This window comes from Durio zibethinus, chromosome 28 (assembly GCF_047325235.1).
Source record: "Durio zibethinus cultivar Kanyao isolate XHJ-2024 chromosome 28, ASM4732523v1, whole genome shotgun sequence".
Taxonomy (NCBI): domain Eukaryota; kingdom Viridiplantae; phylum Streptophyta; class Magnoliopsida; order Malvales; family Malvaceae; genus Durio; species Durio zibethinus.
Genome location: NC_143189.1, coordinates 10116068 through 10132200, shown reverse-complemented (window position 1 = coordinate 10132200; position 16133 = coordinate 10116068). Strand labels below are relative to the sequence as shown.

General features: G+C 30.7%; 1 protein-coding gene across 1 annotated transcript; it reads left to right on the top strand.

Annotated features, from left to right (window-relative positions):
* Nucleotides 1-5782: 5782 nt before the first annotated feature.
* On the top strand, nucleotides 5783-9617 carry PIFI (post-illumination chlorophyll fluorescence increase). Its single transcript, XM_022868306.2, has 8 exons — nucleotides 5783-6070; nucleotides 7642-7765; nucleotides 8050-8134; nucleotides 8243-8321; nucleotides 8556-8669; nucleotides 8756-8868; nucleotides 9085-9195; nucleotides 9320-9617. Exons 1-8 carry the CDS (start codon nucleotides 6004-6006, stop codon nucleotides 9437-9439), a joined length of 813 nt encoding a protein of 270 aa, XP_022724041.2. The 5' UTR covers nucleotides 5783-6003; the 3' UTR covers nucleotides 9440-9617.
* Nucleotides 9618-16133: the final 6516 nt, after the last annotated feature.

The following is a 16133-nucleotide window of genomic DNA, read 5'->3' as shown; positions in this document are numbered from 1 at the left end:
GTAAAAAAAAAGACCAAAGTCTATGGCTTTTGATTGGTCCAAACCCAATTACATGGGGCTGGACCTTACTTTTCTAACAAACTCCCCTTCTAGCCCCATTAGAAGGAGATTCATCGCCATAGTAGTTTCATTTAAAATTTACCTTGGCCAAGGAACCCATTCTGGTTAAGTTATTATAGAGCTCAAGCTTTTATTTGAGAAGTATCTTAATCAATATATCTGCTACATTCTCATCAATTTTGAATTTTTTTTCAATAGCATTTGCTATTTCTCAATCATTGAACGTAATCAATGATACTGACATCAATGTGCTTCGTTCTAGCATACACATAGCATTCTTATTCAAATCTAAAACACTCTGACTATTATAGAACGTCACATACTCTTTTTGATTCAACCTCAATTCAAGAAAAAAATGTTTCATCCAAAGTATTTTTTTACTTGCTTCAGTTGCTACAATATATTCAACCTTTGTAGCTGACAAAGTAACACATTTCTATAACTTAGACTGTCAAGATACAGCTTCTCCTACAAAAGTGAATAAATATCCTGAAGTAAATTTTTACCATCAAGATCACTTGTCATGTCAGCATCTATAAAGTTTTTTAGAATTGGTTGTGAAACTCCATAACTCAAGCACATTTTTTAAATGTTTCTCAAATATATGAAAATCCATTTTATTACTTTTCACTGAACTTTTTTCAGATTAGAAAGAAATCTACTTACTACACCAATTACATGAGTAATGTCAGGTCGTGTGCAAATCATAGGATACATCAAAGAATCAACTGTAGAAGAATAAGGAATACTAGATATAACTAGGTGCTCTTCTTTAGTCATTGAACAATATTTCTTATTCAGATAAAAATGGTTGGTAAGTGGACTACTAACTAATTTAGCATGTTGCATGTTGAATCTACTAAGCACCCATTCAACATATTTTTTTTGTGACAACCATAGCTTTCTAGCTCTCCTATCTTAGATAATGTCTATACCAAGAATCTGCTTTACTGGACCTAAATCTTTTATGTCAAAAGATTTAGACAATTGTTCTTTTAACTTACGAATCATACCAGTATCTTATCCCACAATCAACATATTTTTAACATATAATAAAAGAATAATGAAGTTACAATTAAAATTTTTTTTGATATACACACAAAGATCCGCTATCGTTCTTTTATAGTTATGGCTTTTCATAAAAGAATCAAATTTTTTGTACCATTGTCATAGAGTTTGTTTCAAGCCATACAAGGTTTTTATTCAGTTTGCAAACTAAGTGCTCTTTCCCTTTCACTTTAAAATCTTTAGACTGATTCATATAAATGTCCTTCTATAAGTTACTATTAGGGTTGGCAACCCAACCCGAGCTTGGTGGGTTCTGATTCGACTGACCTTATAGGGTCAATTTTTTTTTTTTGAAAATCAGGTTTCAGGTCAGATCTGATCGAGTATTACTAAAAAAAAATCGGGTTCAGATTGGGTTCAAGTTTTAGACCCGACACTAAATTAAAAATTAATTTTTAATTTATATATAATTATATAATTATATTTTAAAAAATAATATTTTATTAATTTCGGTCAGATTGGGTACGATTTATACAATATTGAGTTTCGGGTATTAAAAAATAAAAAAAATTCTGGTTAGGTCGAGCTTGGGGTAAGCAAAAACCCATTCAATCCACCCATTGCCAACCCTAATCACTATTTAAGAAAACAATCTTGACATCAAGTTGCTCAAGCTCAAGATTCAAACTAGCTACTTATCCTAATATTACTCGAATGAAACTCATCTTCACAACTGGAGAAAAGATCTCATCAAAATCAATGCCTAGTTTTTGAGAAAACTCTTTCACCACCAATCGGGCTTTGTATCTCACTAGCTTGTCATCATCTTTGTTCAACTTGAACAACCATTTATTCTTCAATGACCTTTTTTTTTTTTTTTTAAGTTTAACAAGATTATATGTATCATTTTTTGTAATAACTCTATCTTTTCTTTCATTGCTTTTAACTAGTGCTCTCTATCTGGAATAGCTTGTACATTTTAGAAGCTCTTTGGCTCTCTCTTACTAATAACTAAAATAAAATTTAAACTTGGATATCTGGTAGATGACTGTGCTTTTTAGTATATCTCTTAGGCTAAGATTCTATATCACCTGATGCTAAAGATAACTTCATCTGCTCAATACTCTCTGATGAAAAAAACTACTCACCCTACTCAACACTTTCAAGTAGAGAAGATTGCTCCCTTTGTTTAAAATTGATTGTATCTGGCTCACCATTGATTGTGGTTGGCTTATTTATATCTCCAAGTTTTGCTTCTTGCTTATTTTCATCATCTATGGCTCTTTCTTATGAAACCCTATTGGTGTTGAAACATCACACTCAATAGTAACCGTGTAATCTTTCATTTTTTTGAGGTTTGCTGTGGTTTCTTTTTCATGAAAGATCACATCTCTACCTCTAACTGTCTTTATTTTCACTAGATCTCATACCTTGTAACCAAAATTTTCATCATTATATTTTACAAACATACATTGTGTAACTTTACTGTTAAGTTTTGACCTCTGCTCTTTTGGTACATCTATGAATGTTTTACACTTGAAAACTTTCAAGTGAGAGTATAAAGCATTTTTTTTCTATCTACATGCTTTATGAAATGTCAAAGCCCAAAAAAAATTGATGGTGATCTGTTAAACAAATAACAAGCTGTGTTGACTGCACCATTATGTTACGGTGTTTCAAGTTTTGTTATCTCATGCTTGATCCCATACTTTGAACAGTATTCTTCAAAGTCTTTGGACGTGTATTCTCCACCATTATTAGTCCGAATATACTTTAAGGGTAACCCTATCATCCTTTCTTCAATGGCATGAAATTTTTAAAAATATTGTAATATCTGACTTTTATTTTTTAACATATACACCCAAGTCTTATGTGAAGCATCATCAATAAAAGTAACAAAATATTTGCTACCATTTAGTGACTCAACCTCGAATCACATACATTAGAATAAATCAATTCGAATTTGTTTTTTCTTTTCTGAGAACTCTTATAAAAAGAAACTTTACGATGTTTACCAAATAAGGAATGATCACATGAATCGAGAGACATAACTTTGGTCAAAGGAATGAGAGACTATCTTGTCAAAACATGTAACCATTTCTTGCTTATATGTGCCAACCTCTTGTGCCACAAGTTTGTTAAAGCATCATCCTTAATGGCATTTATCTAATTACCGTTCAATTGCTCCATGTCTTATACATTGTGCAGCATAATTTTCCCCTTGTAACTACCATAGATTCTTTGATAAGCTTTTACCATCCATTCTTTTGTCGACTCTCATGTCCCTCCTTATCAAAGACATTCATAACAAGCAAGTTCATTCTTATATCCAGAATATGTCTGACATCTCTCAAAGTCAACATGTAACCCGCACTAGTTTGTACAATAATGTTATCAATCCTAACAATCTGTGATATACTATTATTTTCTATCTTAGTGTAATCAAAGTCTCTTGCATCGTAAATTATAAACAACTCTATTTTAGGAATACATTGATATGCTGCTCTTGTTCAACTATTCACTCAATGTCGAGACCACCAAAATAATTACAATTATCATGTGTATAAATCTAAGTAACTGAATCACTGTCTGAATTCACTGTTATAATATTACCATCATTTGAGCTCTTACTTTTTTCATCTTTCCTCTTTCGTTTCAAGATTTTGTAGTATCGTTTTATATGACTTATTTTACCATAATGAAAACACTTTACTTTATCTTTGGACTTGGATCTATGTTTAGACTTAATATAGCCTTTTGAGTTCTAACTTTTGTCACTTTGCTTTTTTGTGAAGTATACTGTCCTTTACCATCTCCAATGTCATCTTTTAATTAGGAGCTAAATTAACAATAATCACAACCAGAGTATTTCAGCTGTCTGGCAATGAACCCAAAAGAAATAATACATTTATTTCATCATCCATCTTAAGCTTCATAGTAGTCATTCGATTAAATATATCTTGAAAATCACTCAAGTGCTCTGTAATAGATTGTCCATCCCTATACTATAAAGTTACAAACTTTTTAACAAGCATAACTTTATTCATATATGTTTTTCTCTCATATAGTGCTGCCAATTTTTTTTAAACAGTGTGGGCATCTATCTCCTACACTACATGATGGAATATGCTGATATTAACTCATTTTCTGATTGTAACCAACGTCTTTTTACCTAACTTTTTTCAGCTTTTATATTTTATATCTATTGGTTTACCAGAATAATCTAATATTGGCTCATATAAATCTTTGCAGTATAAATGATCTTCCATCATAAGCTTTCAAATTGAATAATTTGATACTATCAATTTTATCATGGAACCTGTATCACCCTCTATGATCTCAAACAAAATTTAGTTTTGTCTTGAGCTACTTTTATATCAATGTCTCAAAATAACCCTTGCTTTGATACTACTTGTTGGGTCTGAAGCAATAAACACAAAAACATAGAAATAATATAATGCAATAAACCTACAGTAATAGATAACAATCAACAATCAACAATGCAAAAAAAAAAAAAACACATCAAAATTTACGTGAAAAACCCTTTAGTGTAAGAGAAAAAAATCACAAACTACTAGAAAAATTTTTTCTATCAAATAATGAATATATAAAGTTCTTCTCTAGCTAAAATTAGAGCTAATCAACAACTAACCAATTGGAGAAATCCCATTAAATAAGTGACTCAACAAATACATCTAAAATTTATTTCTAAAGATCTTTAAACTCGATAGTCACCGTTTAGAATGTAAAACTCTGAATCATAAATCTGTTAACAAAAGTTTAGCTCAATCGAACTACGAATCAACTTTCGTTTAATCAACTCTCCTTACTCTTTTTTCTTTTTTTTTTTTGGATTCCTTTTTCCCTTTTATTTTCTTGGTTTGCAGCATCACCTTGTTTTCCACTTTAAAACAACCATCGCCTCTTTTTATTAAATAACTAAAGCTCTATGTAAAAAGAAAGATAAAGACTTATGACCTTTGATTGGTTCAAACCCAATTACATAAGGCTTGACCTTACTTTCCTAACAAAATGTTGCAGTGTCAAAGCTTGAAAAAAAAAAAAAAAAAACTAACCTGTTGATCCTGGAACTTTAATTCAGCTCAAGATGATTGATTTCTGTATAGTTTATATCATATTTGCATCATAAGCCAAGACTTCCCTATTGCTGCAACACCTATTCAATTGAGTTAAAAAAACTTGAATGCAAAGGACTCTGGTTTCGGTTTATTTGATTCAATCCGGAGTTTCGATGGCCAAAGTTTAGGACTTAGTAAGAGCAAGGTCTGGTTTTTATTATTGCTGCTCTTTGAAGAGGTAAAAAAAGGTAACGACCGAATCCAAAATTTAGTACACTTGTTTGCATGGTTATTTTTAAAAGATTGCATTCAAAAGATTTAAGTTAATCTCAACATTTTAATTTTTTTATTCTTAGACAGCGGACTGATTAAAAAAAAGAAAAAGCAGAATTTGGCTTTGACAATGGTGATGTGATTAAAACCATTGTTTCTCAATTGGTGCGGTTCTAGAGAAAAACTGGTTTTTGTTGGGTTTTATAAAGGCTGTGGTCGGTTTGTACTTAAAGCCAAAATTGTGTGGGAAAAAGTGTGGATTATAGAAAGAGAAAGTGGCATATAAGAAAAGGACAAGAGAGATGAGCTGATAAGGTGATCTTGTTTAGATTAGAAGATATGAGGTGAAATAAAATCTAGATATTTTTGGTTAGGCTTTTGTTTTAGCCCTTTCGTTTTCTAAATAATCTAATTGGCATGGATAGATATTTTCTTTTTCTCTTTCTATATACTTCTTCACTTCTTTCTCCCTATCCAAGCAAAGCTCTCTCTGTTTCTTTGATTCTATCCGTTCTTGCTTAATTGAGAGAAAAGGCTATTCGTTCTCTAGGAAGTTAAAAGTAGCAGCAAAAGTGTGAGAACAATGGCAGCAACTGCATCACTCTTTACTTCTCCAACTCAACCCTTTTCGACCAGGCGATGGGTGACAGGTACAAAGCTATCCAATTAGGCAGTCTCCTTACACCTGCTATTTTCATTTGCCTTTTTGTTGTTTCCTTATATTGTTTTTTTCACGTTTTAATTCATTTTGGGAAAATATGCTGTAAAAAAAGATTGCTAAATAATTTGGGGATTCCAATATAAACGAATTTTGGTACATTTATTATTTGTTCATTAATTAAAAATTTTAAAATTTTTTTAATAATCATTCGTTAAGCTTAATAAATAAAACAAAAATTGAGCTTGTTACGAATTATTTGTCTATAGATTTGTTCGTATACATTCTTATTGTAAATGAATCGAATATTAATGAATTTGTTACAGTTGTGAGAATCGTGAAATGTTATTTGTGATTTTTTTTTTAAGTTTAATAAATGAAAAGAAAAAAGCAATCTGTTTATGAACTATTTGCTAAAAGTTCTGTTTATTTATATTCCTGAATTCAGTTCCTTAAACCTAAAATTAAGTACAAATCTCAATTGCCAAACTGTTTAACCTAAGTATTCTCATGCCTAGGCCTAACCAATGGTATTTTCAGCTTAGTTGCTCCTCTAGCAAATGTACCCTTAATAAACAATCAGGTTGATTTTTCTTTATTATAGTAATTTACATAACTCATGGTAACTTGATTATCTTGTGAGATATATTGAAAACAATGGAATTACCCAATAATTTTTCCTTCAATTTAAGAGTTATTTCATGTTGTATGCTCTATGGTTTTTCCTTAATGTATTCAACATGGCTTTTATGCATAAGTGGCATTTCTACTTTCAAAAACTGCAATTTTATATAACCAAGTCTGAGCAATTTTTGAGGAAGTTTAAAATGGCAAATATGAATCCAAATGCTATGAGCTGTTTTGGATTTGGTTATTTATGATTAGACGTTCCCTTAAATTTCGATCTTGTATTGCCTTGCATGACTCTGGACACTTCTAAGCTGAAATTATACCCTTTGAGTCATGAAATCCAAATATCATTTAGTGGTTCAGTTACTTTTGTAGTTTCCTCAAAATGAAATAGAGCTTCTAAAATAAGGTAGGAACCTTATTAAATTTCAGGCAAAAACAAGCACCACACTCAAACAGTCAAACAATATAGCAAATTCAAAATAAAAATAAGAACACATAAGTATATTTGATTTGGTTTAGTCCAACTCAAAATATCTTACTGTAAACCTAATTCATTAATAAAATAAATCTTCACAATTATGCAACTTTCGGAATGAGAAAAATCACAAAAAAAAAAAGAAGAAACTTTCACTCAAATTTGATCCAAAAGTTCAATTACACTCTTTTAGCAGTTCACTTAAAATATTTTTTTGGTGTTTAACTATTTGAGATGATTCAATTAAAGAACAAAAAATTCTTAAAAGGCATTTATAACTCTGCTAAACTTATCAGACTAAGAGATTCAATGTAAACTCAAACCAATACTTGTATCTAATATAAAATCTATGTCTAAAGCTGATTAATTTTTTGTCTCTCAAAATTCCATGTAAAATAGACAGACTTTATGCCACAAATTTCTAATGCCTAACAGCTTTGCATTTTTAAATGCAGCTAGTAGCTTTATGGGTGCCTCATTGCCAATGGATTTTCCAGAGAAGAAAAAATTAGTCAAGATTAGTGGGAAAGTGAGTGCTACAGCTACTGTTACAAAAAGTACCATGGTAGAAATTAAAGAGTATGAGCTCTAGCTTCCTACTATTTTTTTCTGTTTCATTAAGTTCAAAGTGTTCAGGCTTTGGAGTTTGAGTGTTCAGGCTTTGGAGTTTGAGTGTTGGGTTTTGCATTTTGAGGAATAAGATCTTTGGGAGTGGAAAATTGGAGGAATTCTCTCTCTGAATGTTTCTAAATGCAGCATGCTAAAGTTATATGTATCTGACATTCTAAACTGTGATCGATGTGATGTTCTTTGAAATTTCTTAACCATTCAAACTGAATAATCTGAAGATTCCTACCCAACAGGTATACACTCCCTTCGTGGGCTATGTTTGAACTGGGGAGGGCTCCTGTATATTGGAAAACCTTGAATGGTCTTCCTCCAACTTCTGTAAGTGCATATAGCATTGTTTTTTTTTTTATTTTATGTTGCTTGAAAGCAAGGTCAGGGCTGTTGCTACTCTTTAGTCTTTTCTATAGAGATTCCATTTTTTGACAGGGAGAGAAGTTGAAGCTTTTCTATAATCCAGCTGCAACCAAACTTGTTCCAAATGAAGAATTTGGGATTGCTTTTAATGGTAATTTGTCATACTTATGTCCTGTAGCTTTACTAATAGGGTTAATGTTACATATGGTCCATAAATTATAATAAAATGTTTAATGTGATACCTGAATTTTAAAAATCTTTAATATAGTATCTGAACTATAAATCTGTTAACTATAAATCCAAATGATGATACGTGACAATAAACAAGTAGATAATTGAAGTACTTGGCTATGATTCTATGACTTATTGAATTGTAACTCTACAGGAGGTTTCAATCAGCCTATCATGTGTGGTGGTGAACCTAGAGCGATGCTTAGGAAAGCTCGAGGCAAGGCTGATCGCCCGATATACACCATCCAGATATGCATTCCTAAGCATGGTTTGTAACCTTCACAAATTTTATTTTCTTTCTTGGGGCAGTTTAACTCTCTCCTCGACTCCCAAAATGTATTTTTCCCTTGGCAGCTGTGAACTTGATCTTCTCATTCACAAATGGAGTTGATTGGGATGGTCCTTATAGGCTACAGTTTCAAGTCCCAAAGGCTTGGCAAAACAGACCAATTGAATTCTTTAACCAGGTAAAATATGCATATTTGGGCTGTGTGAGTCTTCTTCTCTTCCTCTAGGTTGAACACAATTGTGGTGACCACATATATTATATTTCACTTACTCATGACATAAAATTTGTCAAGCCATGCATTGCAAGAAAATTTTCTTCCATGTTGCCGGCAGGGGGTGAAGTTGAAGGATTCGTTTTCTATGTTTTTCATTTTAATCTTGTATTCCCGTGGCAGGGGCTGGCAGAGGAGCTGAGTAAAGAAGGTGCATGTGACAGAGCAATTTTTCCTGACTCAAATATTGTTATTGACAGATGTGCTATGATTGGTAACTTGTCCAAAGAAGGCGTAAGTAAACTTTTTTTAATCTGTTTTTGTTCTTGATTCTGTATCTTCATTTCATTATTCTATCTGTGTCCAAGTTATAGCATGAAATTTATGTATGAACTCTATAAATGCAACACTCTTGCAGGGCGATCGTTGTAGTCTTGATCTGGTTCTTGGATGCATGGATCCTAACTCACACTTATATAACCCTTTCGCCAATGTAGATGATGGATCATGCCCAATGGATTCAGATTTTGAGGACTAGTGACAGCCACCCGCATCTCATACCTTGTAATCAATTCATTTGGCAGTGGCCTACTCCTATAGCAGTTTGCACTTTGCCCTGCCTGTGACATTAAAAGGCATTTAAATACAAAAGCTGCATATATTCATATGAATGAGGTATTATAGTACGATCATAACACAAATTTCCAATTATCTCCATCCTCATGTTACGGTATATTAATTGTTCGTTACAGTTGTAAAGATTAAAATGAGACAATTCTTGCACAGAATGTAGCATAAGGCATTTATTATCCTAAAATAAGTTCATCCCCATGATTGAAATGAGTTTTATTTTGCTTGGTGGCAATGATCTTTACAACTCTCTTTCTGATGCTTAAGTGGGGGTTGGAGTTGGGATTTCAATTTTAACTACCATTAATATAGATACCCTTATCATAAGAATCCTTCAGTTTTGGACATATTATCTTTACAGTAAGATAATATCACAAAGTAGATTGGAAACTGTGCAGAATCTTTCTAAATTTGCTAGACAATGGACTTCATTAATGCAGACAAAAGAATAATGATGTCCTAGTTTATGTTGTATATTATCTAATTGTTGTATGTTATATTGACTAATACAAAAAAATTGAAGAAGAAAAAACTTTAGGCAAAACACTTTTGAAAGCTGTTTTAAGGATGATAATTTTTGCTTTAGATGCAAATGGACATTCGGAAACGTTATTTTTAAAATACATTGCTTAAATTGGAGAATAAAATTGCACTTCAATTCTTTTTTAATGCACTTGGACCAAAAAAATTTAGAAATGAGAGTGAGAGAATGATTTAATTAAGTGATTGAATGTTAAGTTGTGATAAATGCGAGTTAATGGAAGTATTATAAGTCCCAAACACTGTTTGACACACCTCTCCATGAATAGGTATCATTTGGATGAAAAATCATTACTTTTAGAATAAAGCATCTGTTGAATTAACAAAGAATTTTAAATTCCAGCAAAGTTATTTGAATACCCAAGTCATAAAATTTGAATGTTGCAGTCAAATTTCTTATGCTGGATATGAAATCCTACAAGAAATTCGATTGCTATAGGCAAAATTTTGAGATAAAATGAGAAAAGGAAAAAAAATCGTGTTGACAGATTGGAGGTTGGTTGCATTCATCAACTCCATATGATCGAATGCCTGTATTAAAATATTCGACTTGAATGCAGCGAATATATGATAACATACAGAAGTAGAACAAACAAGTGAGCCTTTTAGTATGCTCTCATGAGCTCCAAGTGTGTCAAATCTCCAAACAACTAGTATTAGAGTCAGGTTACGGGTTCAAGTCCAGTGGTGTTGCTGGAGGAAGATTGTTGGCAGATCAGAGATTGTCTGCGTCCATTAACTCCATGTGTTCAAACATCAGTATTAAAAGGTTTGACTTGGATATAATGAGTATATGATAATATACAAAAGTAAAATACCCAAGTGGATGATGTATTGAGTCAATTTAGAGTGCAAGCTTGAGGGAGCACTAAGATAACCTAAGCAACATGGTTGAGTGTTTTACTTTGGCCTAAAAGCGCACTAAAAATGTGAGGTTACATGACCCAAAAAGATGTGTTGATAAGATTTACTCACACGGAGGAGCCGAGGTAGGATTTGATGAGAACTCACAAATAAACAGGAAAGATTGTTAGGATAAGATTTACATGTGAGTAAAGAATCTCACATCACTAAAAAATCTGAATGAGATATCCTATATATATATATATATATATATATATAAAAGATCCAAAAACCTAATAGCTTAAATTTTTTAGTCCAAATGGTATCTAACATGTATGTATGGACTCTTTAATATACTCTCATAGACTCCAAACGAGGAGATGTGGCTTATCTCCCCACTAAATTGATTGCCATGAGAAAAAAGTAGTCTCTTCCTCTTGCTATTTTCATTTTAAAATATAATTTTATACTTTCAAATTTCATTTATTGGATTGCCTTTTTATAAAAGCTAGAACTCATTGGGATATAAAGCTAGAAGTCATTGGCATTCAGCATTTTTGGCATGGTTCATTAGTCATTATCTTTTTACTTTTTGATTAGGAGATCATTGATTAATTGGTGCATGATTTTTTAGCTTTTTGAGCTGTAGGATCCTTTTGCTTTTTAAGCAAGAGTTCATTGGTGCAAGATCCTTTCACTTTTTGAGTAGGTTCATTGATTCCATGGTTAATTTAATCAGTGAAAGGAACCTCTCCAATTATTAAAGAGTGAAAGGAATAATCGACTGTTTAAGCAAATGGAAGAAATTTCAATGCAAGTGATGGATCAAATTAAAGATGCTATTAGAATTAAAACAAAAGACTTGACCGAATTTTTTACTGAAGAAAATATGCTGCTTACTTAATGAACATTTACATTTGACATTGTAGCTTAATTGAAGAGTAGGCTTCAGTTTAGCTTTCATGGTAAGATGATTCATGCAATTGTAGGTGATTGTCATAATGATTTTCGTCCAAGAGGACTCGATCGCTAAATTTGGTGAAAATTTTCGGAGTTGCCACCAATCTTTTTATAGGGTGTGATTGGCCACCTAAAATATCATCTTCTAGTAAAAATTTTAAAATTAATTAAAACTCACTAAAAGAAGTTTAGGTCTACGAAATTATGACTATCCGAGAGTACGATTACAAGCAAGGAAGATATTAGCACTCTCATGTTGCCCGTTCAAAGAATGATACCATTTAAACATGCGTAATCTTATAATTTTGATAACGTGATCTTTTATTTAAGTTTAATTTCCTAAAATTTATTTTAAAACATTTTTCTCTATTATGAAATTATCATTATTATTACTATTTCATGTTCTATAAATTCTTCAACGCTTTGGTGGAATTTATAAAAAATCACTATTTAGAAAATGTTTCGAGAAAATCGACCATTCACAAAATTTTCGAAACTTCGTCATAAGATATTTTAATTATAAATTTTTTTTAAAAAAAATTTTAGGAACATCCCGACGATTTGGTGAGTTCCCAAAATTTATTAAACAAATTTTAATATTATCCCGACTCTTCGGTGAAATCCTAAAAATTTTGGACAAGTTTTAAGATGATATCAATTTTGACAAGATCCTAAATAAAATCATTTCTTATAGTTAAAAGAATTAATTAATTAATCTTTATTATGATTATTTTTTAAAATTTTATTATTTATTCTTTAATTTTTTTTTTAAAAAAATTTAGATTATCCCAACTCACCAGTGAAATTTAAATATTAGTCTCTTGTTTGAAGAAAATAGAACTCTTTCAATTTTCTATATATATATATATATATATTTTAAAAAATCAAGATATAAATTATTATTAATTTCATTTTTTATTATTGTTTTACATTGTTTAAATCAATCTTTATTTTAGTGAAAATAATTTTGGATTATCCCAACTCTATGGTGAAATTTGAAAAATTATTTTTACTTGCAATAATTAAAGAAAATTTAACTCTTTTAACTTTCTCTAAAAATTTCATTTAAAAGATTCATTTAAACAATTTATTTTTTTTTTACTCATCATTTTTTATAATTTATTATTTTTTTTGGTAAAAATTATTTTTACTTGTAATAAAATTTTATTTTCATTAAAAAGTTAGTATTAATTTCTTTTTTGCATATTATATTTTTAAATATTTATGTTATTTTTGTCTTATTTTTATTTTTAAGAATTATTAATATAAAATAACAATAATAATAATAACAATAAATCATAAAAAATTGAAATAAATAAAAAAATCAACATAAAAAAATCAACACAAAATAAATAAAATCAAAATCAAAATAGAAAATAAAAAAAAAAAAAAAGAAAAAGGAAAACCTACGAAACGGGTCAGGTTCGCACATGGATCTAATGCGGGTCGAACTTGGCTCAGACTTCCAAAATGACGTCGTTTTAAAGGGCTTATAAAAGGCCTGTTTCTAGTTTTTTTCTTTATTTTCTCCTTTCCCCTTTCTCTCTCTACCCAGAACTCCTCTTTCTAAAAAAAACCAGCCCCTATGCCAGCCGCCGTGGAGCCCAATTTTAGATAGGTTGTCATCGTGCCCTGATGGTCGAAAACTTCAATGGCGCTGAAAAATTCAAAGATCCTCAGATTTCGATGGCCGAAAAATTTAAACTTTTTCAGATTTTGGTGCTGAAAAATTCAACGATCGTTGAAAAATTCAAATTTTTTCAGTTTCCAGCGACCTAAAAATTTTTTCAAAAATTCTCAGAAATTCCCCCAATGATCCCTTTTGCTTTCTAAACACTTTTTCAAGCCCATATTTTTCAAAAAAAATCTCAAACTTCATAGATAGAGAATTTCATTCTCAAAAATTTTTTTTGTGTTTACTGTTGGTTTTTTTTTTTATTATGTGTGTTCCCTCTTATTGTTCTTCTTGTTCTCCCTTGCAGTAGAACTTAGCTCTATTTATAGAGCTTCTGAGATTTAAGATTCTAGATCTTTTGAGATCTTTTGTGAAAAATTTGAGTGTCTATCCGATGATCAAAAGTCACCGGATTTCATGCTACCATGTTAAGTAGTGTCAGGAAAAAAATTGAACTATCTGGCAGCTTGATTTGGACTACCAGAGTTGAAATTAAAGACTTTTTTTTTTTACTTTTCTCCTTTTGTTTTAAAGATTAATAATAATAATAATAATAATAATAATAATAATAATAATAATATATAAAAGGAACAAAATTGTTGCCTATAGCTGCCCCTATTTGCTTATTTTTTAGAATAAAAAATAAAGCAAAGACAAAAAAGACACCAATTTTGTTTAAGCAAACACATACAAAAGATGAAACATTAAACATAAAGTTCTTGTTTTTTTTTTGAAAGAAAATTTGAAAGGCTCCTCTAAACAGAGGCTATAAACTTTAAATTCAAAAGCTTTTTTAACCAAAGGCTTCAAATTCAAAAGGCTCATTTGACCAGAGGTAATGAACTTTAAATTCAAAAGGCTCCTCTCACCAAAGGTAACAAACTTTAAATTCAAAAGCTCCTTTAACCAAAGGCAACAAACTTCAAACTCAAAAGGCTCCTCTGACCAGAGGCAATGAACTTTAAATGCCAAAAGCTCCTCTCACCAGAGGTAATAAACTTTAAATTCAAAAGCTCATTTAACTAAAGGCAACAAACTTTAAATTCAAAAGGCTCCTTTGACCAGAGGCAACGAACTTTAAATGGCTCATTTAACCAAAGGCAACAAACTTTAAATTCAAAAGGCTTCTCTCACCAGAGGCAACAAACTTTAAATGTTAAAAAGCTCCTCTCACCAGAGGCAACAAACTTTAAATCCAAAAGCTCTTTTAACCAAATGTAACAAACTTTAAATTCAAAAGTTCCTCTGACCAGAGGCAATGAACTTTAAATGGCTCCTTTAACTAAAGGCAACAAACTTTAAATTAAAAAATTGAGAAGACTTGTAAATTATGCTATTTGGTCTTACAAATCATGCCTAATTTTGATAGAATCCTTTGACCAGAGGCTCTTAAAATTAAAAAAAAACTCTTTTAACCACAGACAACAAACTTTAAATGTTAAAAGGCTCTTATGACCAGAGGCAACAAACTTTAAATGTTAAAATCTGATAGGCAATGGTATTTGAAAGATTTCTCTAAACAGAGGGTTCACATCTTTCCTGCTTTTGACTTTTTCTTTTATTGGTCTTGGATTGTCTTAGACCCATACATCTATCGTGTCACATGAATGAGTGAATGGCATTTTCATGTTTTTGTAATGCCATGCAATAAATGATGATCATGATGCAAATGCACTTATTATGCAATTGAAAAGACCATTTTTTTTCTTTTTTTTTTTATTGTCATTTTCTTTTAATCCTCAAAAATTCTCAAAGTTTGTTTCCTTTCTTCTTCTCTTGAATCCTATGCATTCTAGCAATTGATTAAGTTCAGATAAAAAAGATTTCTTTTCATATCCCATGTCAACCACTTTATGACTTATAGGTCGTTTTTCCTATTAACCTTTGTTCTATATTATTCTGCTTATCATTTTAAATCTTTTTCAAAATAATGTGTGTGTCTTTTATGGTTATTGTTATTCCTTCATCATCTTTTGAATTTCAAACAATTATAACACATTGCACATTTCTCTTTTTAATGAGAGGGACAAAAAGAAGGATAAACAAAATGGTATTTTATTTCGATAAAAGGGAGAAGTGTTTCATATATTATAAAAAAGGATATAACAAGAACAATAAGTAATCACATAACAAATATTCAGATCATCATGAACTAATCATCATGGATTTTTTTCTAAAGATTCTTGATTGGTGTCCTTGACTTTTCAAAAATACAACAAACCAAACTAGTCCAAAACCATTGAGATCTTCTAGCACATATTGAGAATTGAGCTACTCCATTGACTATCACCTTTTATTTTTATCTAAGCTACCTTTTCAGATTTTCAACTCAGATATCTTTTCAATTCATTTTTTTTTTGTTTTTTTTAAGCATAATACTTTTTTACTGCATTGGCATTGATTGGATTTGGCAGATCATCTCCATCCATTCTTGTCAAGATCAGTGCCTCATCAGAAAAAGCTTTTTTCACTACATATGGGCTTTCCCAATTAAGGGTCAATTTTTCTCGAAGATCTTATTAGTTAGGAAGAATCTTCTTTAATACTAATTCTCCATCGCGAAATTATCGTGGGTGAACTTTCT

Excerpts from the sequence above, each read along its gene's own strand:
- PIFI (XM_022868306.2), top strand. The coding sequence starts at position 6,004 with ATGGCAGCAACTGCATCACTCTTTACTTCTCCAACTCAACCCTTTTCG. Across the intron at positions 6,071-7,641 it reads GACCAGGCGATGGGTGACAG|CTAGTAGCTTTATGGGTGCC; the intron begins GTACAAAGCTAT and ends TTTTAAATGCAG. Across the intron at positions 9,196-9,319 it reads GTAACTTGTCCAAAGAAGGC|GGCGATCGTTGTAGTCTTGA; the intron begins GTAAGTAAACTT and ends ACACTCTTGCAG.